A 9,408-nucleotide genomic window follows, 5' to 3' on the forward strand; every position below is an offset into this window, starting at 1 on the left:
ATTAATGTACTTGATTTCATTCAATAGTTCTTACACTGACTACTGAGGGCTTATCATGTTCTTCAATCATTTTGTATTTGGGGAGCCTTCACTAAAATATCTAATATAGCTGTGGGGCCAAATTAGCATCTGATGGAATATCATATAGTCCTTTATAAAGCTAAGAAATTAGGACTATATTGGAACTGCAAGATTCTGAAAAAAAACATGATTTGTAGATAAAATATTCTCCTGAATTAAAAGAAACTTGGTATAGACCACATCTTATGGTGTCTTGTTCTTCATATTTTCCAGAAAACAAATACTTTGTAAAATAACAAACAACAGCGTATGTTTGACAAGTAGGAGTGTGACAATCATTTATATAATAAACATACAAAGATCATGGGTGATATGTTTCAGGCTCTATGTTAAGACTTTGGGGAACAGGGGCGACCCATTTTTTAGTTGTTGATGGACCTTTATTTTATTTATTTCTTTTATGTGGTACTGAGCTGGGCCTCAGACCTACGGGACTTCAGCGTTTGGAATTCAGAAACATTCAGGCTAATGAATGTATTATTTTGATAAGAACTGTGACATAACAAAGCAATGGGTTCCAGGAACACACAAGAATATAATGCTCTGGGAGATCAAGAAGGGCATCTCAGAAACAGTGATTTGCTTAGGTGAGGGCTATGAATATCCCCATTTTGCAAATGGGAAAACTGAAGATTAGAGAAGAAGATTAACCTGGCAGAGGCTATGTAACCTCTGGTGAGGCCAGTTTTGACAATGACTTGTTAGGACTCAACTCCAAACCACTATTTGTTTTAATTTACCACTACCATCTACAGATGTCCTGACTATTTGCTTGACTCCAATTTTTAAAATATCTGCTAAATCAGAATTGACTCAAATTAGAGAAAACTATATCCAGGGAAAGACATGAAAGTTTTTCTGGTATATTACTATGCCATCTCATAGGGAAACCTTGGAATTGAAAACTGCTGAGCTATGAGTGGGAAAGATCTCTAAGGTAAACCTGTCACCTCTCCTTTCCCAGGTAAGTTGGTTCTGAGAAACTACTTGCTTTGGGAATTAGAGCACACTTAGATAGCAGAAGGGCAGCTTACTTTCATACCTAGGAAGGGATTTGTCTTCCCTGAAAGGAGCCCCCAATACTGTCCCTACTTTTTTCCTGCTCCTTCTTGACCCACAAAAAGGTGGGATTTCCCCTAGGCCTATCAGTGTAAACACAGCTTCACTCTGACCTAGAAGGTTAGATTTCTAAGGAATATCTGCAGTCTATGAAATACAAATGGCTCACTACAATCAGAAATGTGAACTTCTTACTTTCCTTTCAGCTACCTTCAAATGTAACTTTAATTACTGTGCAACAAACATATCCACACCTATTGTTCCCCCCCCAAAAAAAAAACTATTAAAATGGCATTATTTGGATTTTATAAAATTCCATATACTTGTTTCTTGGAGTTCCTGCCAGTTAGATTTGTCAGATTAGCATGAACTTGACTATAGGTGTTGTCAAAAGCCCTGTTCATCTGACAATCCATTCTCATTTTCCAATAGGTATAAATAAGGACTTAACTTTTCCTATTCCAATGGAACAAATTAAAATAAAAACTCCTAACATTGGAATGTATCACTAGAGGTCTGGGACCACTAGGCATTTCAGGGTATGTCTCCCCTCCCTTTTTGGGCATTTGACCTCTTAGGCCAGAACTGGTACCCCAGAACCCAAAATTTTTAAACAATCTAAAATTTCCCTCCATCTCACATATCAACTTTAATTTAAAGAACTCCAACAACTATTTGTATTAACATTTTATTAAGGAAACTGCCAAACATACAAAATTAGAGAGAACATATGTAATAAGCTATCATTTAAGCATCACCCAGCTTTAGCAATCTTAAAGGCCAATCTTATTTCAATACTTCCAATGGACTTAATATATAGATTTATTAATTTGAAGCAAATCCCAGACATCATTTCAACTGTAAATACTTGGATGTGGATAAGAATTCTTATTTTCTTAATACCATTATCACAACTAATATCATATATCCAGTCAATGTTCAAATTTTCCTGATTGTCTCATAAATATACTCATTTTACAGTTTGGTCAAATAAGGATCCAAATAAGATTCATGCAAATATGAATAAGACTCTTTCAACCGATAGGTTCATCCTCCATCTCTGTGTTTCATCCCTGTAATATATTTACTGAAGAGACTGAGTCATTTGTCCTGGAGAGTTTCCTGTAGTCAGGATTCTGTTGATCTCATCTCTGTGCTGTAGAATAGTATATTTCTCAGTCTATAGTCTATATTTTCTATAGATGAGGAATATTGTCTAGAAGCATGGTTAAATTTAGGTTCAAAATTTTGGCAAATACATTTCAAAGAAGGTGTGGTATACTCACATCAGGAGGTACATAATGTCTGGGATGACTAAGACATAGGAGTAAGAATTTTTTTGCTAATACATCACAACTGCCTTGAAACAGTTTTGTGACACCTGATATACAAAAGCCATATATATGCTAGGCAGATGAGAAGCAGATGTTTTACCACTCAATGTTATTACAAAATATTAAATTATTTAAACAAGTCTTCAGTGATGTCTACCTTATTTCAAGTGATGTCTTGTATGCTAGATATATAAAAAGACTAAAGGAAATAAGTTCCTTGCATTCAATATCATATCTGGTGGGAAATACAGACACATAATTGAAAAAGCACAAAAAGAAGGCCACAGGTGCCGAAATAGAATTCTGTACAGATACAGTGGTAGTGCAACAACCTGGAGAAGAGCCATTGTTTTAACAGAAAAGAAGTGTCCAAAAGCATAGGATGAGCTGTGTTCTTGGGGATGTCAAAGAGCTCACCTGTGCTTCACAATTCCATTCACCATTGGGTTCACACACTTGATTCTTTCAAAGTAAATCTGAACAACATCTATGCCATTCACCTAAAAAAAAACAATTTCATTAATAGGGTTTTACTGGTTATCAGTTCTTCTAGTCAACAAACATTTACTGAGGATCTACTATGGTTCATCAACCACCGGAAAAGACTTCAGTGAATTATCCAGTACAGTTCCACTGTGAGGCCAGACGAGAGCCTGAGGAAATAACAGACTGTCCCAAGTACCAGGTACATTATGAAGCTGATAAATCAGAAATACACTGGTAGTAGACATTTCTAATCTGTGGATCAATGATAAATGTCTCCAGATTCCAGCCACTGTTCTGGGCTCTGAACATATGGGGAAGATTCAGGCTAGGTCCTAGTCCTCAAAGAGTCCATATTCTAATGGGGCAACAGTCAGTCAGAAAGATGATTACAATATTAGAATGATGCTGAAAACATTTGTTTTGCTTGGTGTTTCCACAAAAGTAACTCTGAAAAAGAAAGATCTGGCCAGCTGTTAGTACTACAAGCTCTAAAACAGTATTTTTACCTCTCTTTCCCAATTAACAACTATTGAGGGAAGAAGTGTGCTTTCTTACAAGTCAACTCCATTTAAAGAGAAGGAGCAGCTCCAGATTCTGGGCTCTTTAAGCAATCTTTCCCAGAAGGGCAACCAACATTTCTGGTACTTTACAAGCTGCCTGTTCCTGCTCTTACCCACACTTCAAGCTTTATTGATGTTTCTAAATACAAAAAAAAAACAAACAAAAAAAAAAACTCTTTACAATTCTCTCAAGTGAAATCATACAAAATAATTATTCATAGCCACTCTGAACCTCTTACAAGTTATCTGATAAACAGAACATAGGTTTCTTAGAAAATATAATGTTAATCTGTGTCAAGCATATCAAAATACCCTTTACTCTGAAATGTCTTCAAATTGTTTTTAGGATAAGAATAGGCACTTTTCCAGTGTGTGTGTGTGTGTGTGTGTGGGGGGGGGGAATCAGCCCTTTAAAAACGTGCTGAAAAAAATTTCTACTTCATGTATTAAAATTTAATTATTTTTGTTCAGTGCACTTGGATTTTTAGGGGTATGGTATGAACTGAAAAATTTGGCTGTACATTTTTACTGCAATCATCACATAAAAAATGCATATGTGCTATGAAATGACTGTGTAAGGATAAAATACTACCTGTTTACCAAACTTGGAGAATGGAGATTATAGACACCATTTGCTTTATCTCTGGTCAATTGTTTTATCCTGCACTATTTGGATTACTCTTTAAAATGAAAGACTACTTGGGTCATTTTCATTTTTTCTAGATTGAACTGCAGAAGTATATTTAACAAGAACCACCTATGTGAATTTGAAGGCATAAAGTGTGCTAGCTGTAAAATGTTCTGTTCCAATTTGGGAATGAAAGTCTTGGAAGTTTTACAACTTGCATAAAATAAAGATATCTGGATGCTAAAGAAAATCTTAGCAAGTAGTAATACTCAATCCAAATGTTTCTGAGTAAAAACCAGCAAATCTTAACTAGTTAACAACATTTAAAATTGGTTGTCATCAACACTGTCCTTTTCACATTTGTCAAAAAAATTACCTCAAGAGTAAAAAATTAGATTGTACATTATTATCTCTAACAATGCCAGATATAAGTTAAACCTCCCAAGTATTTGTGGTATTTCAGGTGGAGGTAGTTTTATGTATAAAATAAAGTAACAAACTAATAATCCCATTTCTCAGGTGTTACTGTACACTTCAAAGAATTTGATGTTACTGACAATATCTATCAGTCAATGCATATTACTGGATAATTATTGAGAATCATATTCATTGTTTTGGTAAAATTTAGAATATGAAATTATATATTTATCTTAAAGCTCATTTTATAAGCTGTCTCCTAGTCTTCTCATTCCTTTGACAACATTATTTTTGTTAATTTAATGTTCTTTAATTAGATATATTCATATATGGCAAAGAGCTTATTTTTAAAACAGTGGAAACAAAGATTTAAAAAATGATACTCAATTCTGAGTGACTGTGATCTTTTAACAGCTAATGTGTAGAATAACAAAATACTTAATTATTGTTGTCTTTATTTATCATTTTTATTATTGGTCTGTAGAATACTTTAAGAGTTAAGTATTATATAAAGAAAGATATCCCCAGGCATGCACTCTTAACAAAATGGGTGTTTTTCTCAAACATCTCAGGAGAGGAATTTAGATTACAGAGAATAAAAGCCAAAAATTTTAAATATATAGTGAATAATAGTGACCCAAAAGTTTTGAGTGACCCAAAATACCTATCAACAACATTAATGAGATACAAACCTATTGAAGGCTGCCCTAAAAATCAGGCAACCCCAATACCCTCTTCACAAAAGAGGCTTTCTTCTACCTAATTTCAGAGGAGGCTGAGGAAACATAGAAGTTCCAGAAGAAAGACTAATGTATTGTAGATGGGATTTCTGATACCAAGGAAAAAGAGTTTCTCATTTGACACCCCAAAAACTTTGTCCTGTGAAACAAAATACTTATCCTCAGCCTAAAAGAGAAATTGTTCAGGTGTCTTAACAGGTTGCAAAATTTGTAACAGTGAATAACAAAGAGATGTAACACATTCCATTGGGATGCCATCACCCTAAAAGATTCCATTCCTGTGGTTACCACCAGTCAGGGAACTTTAACCTGGTCATCACTAAATTCAAACATGGGAGATGATTTCCATCAAAAACGAGTGCATACTCGGAGAATCCAGTTCTTCCAGGGTGTCCAGAAATGGGCACTAGGCATTGGAAGTCCAGCAGGCTAAATCATACTCTATGAATACAGTTTTCATTATAAGAGGTGGCCATCACATGCGTTTTGCTAGCAATTCCCCAGAAATATCTACTTTATAGGGCAATACCTCATAAACTCAATGGGAAATGAAAATTTCTAGTCAGCAGTGAAAAACCACCTAAGGTGGGAATTTAAAAAAAAAAAATCAAACGATCTACTTATGAATAGACACAGGCATTTCTGAAAGAGGCACATCAGATCCCATTTCTGAAGCCGAAATTTTCTGTTTGACTGCAGGAAGAGCACAAGCTTTAAATTTTCCCATTTTTCTAATTTAAAACGATCCCAACCAACTCCCACCACAGAAGAGCTTGCTGGCAAGGATGAAGGAAGGCTGTGAAGGAAAAGGAAACTTCGGGGGAAAAATAATAGAAGATGCCCACACGATCAAGCAGGGCGCACTTAAAAGGCCTCCACTCCGAAACAAACCACACGCCTGCTATCCAAAATGCGCACGCACACTCACGCACGAACATGTGAAGTACAAAAAAAAAAAAAAAAGCCCAAACCAAAACATCACAAGGCGCGCGCACACACCCACCCTCCACCCCCAAGAGCAGAGCAGGGCCAGCACTTAAGGCACCTTTAAACGAAACCCCTTGCAGCTTTGGCTTACCGAAACATTTTACAGTGTCGCCAAGAAGCGATTTTGAAAGCGTCTGAAAAACGTGCAAATTGTCTGAAAACAGTGCCTGGCGACTGAGACAATTTGCAAGCGTGATTCAGAGGTCTGCCAGGGAAACAAAAGAAGCCTCTCTCCTGCCCGTGCGACCGCACATGGCAGGAGAGGTGCTCCCTCCGGCAGGGCTCTTCTGAAGCCAGGCGACCACCGAAGTCCGGGCGCCAGCGGTACATACTAGGGATCGCTCTGCGACGCGGCCACGGAGTTTCCATTGGTCGGGGAGCCGCCCAGCTTCAGTTTCTCCAGGTACTCGGCGTGCACGGGCTTGTGGCACTGCAGGACCTTGATGGCATCTTCGATCTTGAACCACTCTCGCTTGCGCCCGATGCTAATGGAATCTTCCCAATCTTCCAGCAGCTCGGTGACAGTCAGTACATACACGTAGGTCCTGTGCTTGCGATCTTGGTTCTGTTCGAAAACGCCCAGGAGCCGGCCCAACTTCCCCTTGACTCCCGCCTCTTCGTACACCTCTCGCACCGCCGCGCCGCCGGGCTCCTCCTCGGGCTCCATGCCCCCGCCGGGCACGATCCAGCGGTCCGGGTACCGGCTGCTGCTCACCAGCAGCACCTCGTCCTCGCGCTCGCTGCGGAAGCACAGGCATGCAGCCCGCTTCTTGAAGCCCTCTGGGTCGTAGGTCCGCGTCTGGTTCGGCTTGCACTTCATCCTGGAGGCCGCCGCCAGAGTGGCCGGAGCCGCCGCCGAGCAGCAGAGCAGCCGGTCTGCAGAGAAAGGGCCGGGCGAGGGCGAGAGCGAGAGCTAGCGAGAGCGATCGGGCTCCAGAGAGAGTCGCGGGAGCAGCGAGTGCGGCCGAGGGAAGACTAGGCGGGCGCGGGGGCGGGCGCGGGGGCGGGGGCGAGCCGGCGCGTCAGTCAGTCCGCGGGGCGGGCAGCCGCCGGCCGGGCGCGCGGAGGGGTCCCCACCCGCCGCCTGATTGGAGGCGCCGCTTCCGCCGCCTCCCCGGACCCGGCAGCCCACGACTCCGCACGCAGCCCACCGCGTCGCCACCGCCAGTGCGCCGCTCCCGCCCTCTGTCGCTCAGCCGCCCCCCGGCAGGGGTTGAGCGAGGTGAGGCGCATTCGCGTGCGCGCTCGCGGGCCGGTCCGCGTGCGCGTTCACGGCGGAGGGCGAGGGGCGGGGGCGGGGGTCTCCTGGCTCCCGGAGCGCGCGACGCCGAAGGCCCACTGCGCAGGCGCCCCGCACCTCTGGGGCCGGGAACCTCCTGCCCACACAGCGAGATTCGCCGCATTGGCACCTGCCCGGGAGACCGTTCCACGTGTGTCTTTCGGCCCAGCGTGGCTGTGGCTGTGGTGCCGCCGGACGGTGCTCCTCACCCACCCGCCCCCACGTTGCGCCAAGCACACGCGGGTCTTTACACACCCCGGGGCCGCTGGGTCCTCAGCCTCATCTCCCGAGACGAAAGGCACTGGCTGTTGATGGGAAGAGCCCCCTGGCCGCAAGATGACCAGCGGGATTCTTGGCAAGATCATCTTGCTGAGTCACATCATGCGGTTTTCTTTCTTCAACAGGTTCTCCACCTTGCCAGGCGTCTTGCTTGGCACAAGCCTTCCCTTAACGCGTTTCTTAAACCCCTATTTAAGTCGTCTGTAACCTCTCTGATCCTCAGTTTCCTCCCGAGGCCATTTCTCGCCTCCTAGTTCCAAACCTTTCAACTTTCAGTCATAGACACCTCACTACTAGGGAACCACCCCCCGGTGGTCTTGTATCAAATCCCAAGAATCCACACCCCCACCCTTCTGTGTCTTTCTTATTCATAAGCATTGCCAGCCTTTGGGGGAAACTTGTGCGTGGCGCTCCATGGCAGTCTTCAGGTTTTACAATTTGACTTGAAAAAGTCTGGTATGTGACTCCAGCAAAGCCACTGGGCGCTCTCTCACCTCTGTTTGCTCATCCTGTCCACTTGGAAGAGAAATGGCACCTCACCAGAGGTGCCAGAGTTAGCAGCCTTCAGCCTTCCTTCTCCATGTATTTCTTCTCAGTGTTTCTCTGGTCCCTCCTTCGAGTAATAGCCTCATAGAGAAGCAGTCTGATGTCCCTAACTTTGTCGTATTGCATACTAAGGACCTTTGTCTCTCTCTTACAGGCTGCTGACATCAGCCAAGTGTCCCGGGGAGGTCATAGAAACCGACCTTTTTGTTGAAATCATCCCTTCCCTCTCGGGAAGATGGACACTGAAAAGTAAATGGAAACCAGTCATGAAACATTTAGTTTCCAGGCATCTGCTTGATTCCGTGTGTACCCAGAATTGCTAATGAAGATGATGGTCTTTTCCCAGGGACCACAAAAGCCTGAACTATCTAGGGCATGAAGTGACAAAAAGGACTGGGTCATACATGAAGAACCTGATCAAATGAAAACAGTGACTTCAATAAAAATACTGTTTCTACTGATGATATGTTCAAGATGGATGGATGATCAAAAAGTTTTTCAGGGAAACCAAACCTGTTCATTGAAAACAAGCTGGAAAATAAAATCCCTCCGTGCTACCCTAACTCGCAACTACACACATGATGTTAAACACCTAGAAAAATTCCATTACAATCGTGATGAACATAAATATGCCTATTATTGTCCACAATACTAAATATTTTTGTAAGTTCTTTCTGGTATGATGAGATTATAAACAATAAAGTCCAAACTGGTGAAATCAATGTTATCATGATTTCCTGACAAAAAGAACATTTTCTTAGGACACACCTCAGGGGAAAAAATTTACAAAGAAGTTGTTTAATAGAAGAATGAAACACTGATCTTTTGAAGATCTGGAGCTTTCATGCATGCCATCAGGAGAAATGATGACTATCAAACTGGCAGTGTCAACCACCACAAAATGTGTAAAATCCCAAGAGATCCTAAAAAGTATGGTGAGGAGTTCGTAGTGCATGATAGCACTTCTGCTCAGGGCTCTGAAAGATGATTTGAGAAAAGCAACTGGCTCTTC

The 9,408-nt window shown here is 42.0% G+C and overlaps 1 protein-coding gene across 2 annotated transcripts; it reads right to left on the reverse strand.

Moving 5' to 3' along the window:
• Nucleotides 1-1,826: 1,826 nt before the first annotated feature.
• Nucleotides 1,827-7,279, reverse strand: LOC124091515 (diphosphoinositol polyphosphate phosphohydrolase 3-beta-like). 2 transcript variants are annotated; one of them, XM_058578671.1, is made up of 2 exons: nucleotides 6,625-7,279; nucleotides 1,827-2,974 (listed from the first exon to the last, which is right to left on the reverse strand). In XM_058578671.1, coding segments are annotated over exons 1-2 (489 nt in total). In that variant the 5' UTR covers nucleotides 7,113-7,279; the 3' UTR covers nucleotides 1,827-2,973. The 2 variants fall into 2 exon arrangements, with proteins under 2 accessions (XP_058434654.1, XP_046298557.1); XM_046442601.2 differs by lacking the exon at nucleotides 1,827-2,974 and having other exon boundaries at nucleotides 6,624-7,279.
• Between the last annotated feature and the right edge of the window lie 2,129 nt (nucleotides 7,280-9,408).

This window comes from Marmota monax, unplaced genomic scaffold (genome assembly GCF_021218885.2).
Source record: "Marmota monax isolate L192 unplaced genomic scaffold, Marmota_monax_Labrador192_F-V1.1 WCK01_AAM20220418_F8-fsc00170, whole genome shotgun sequence".
NCBI classification, from domain to species: Eukaryota; Metazoa; Chordata; class Mammalia; order Rodentia; family Sciuridae; genus Marmota; species Marmota monax.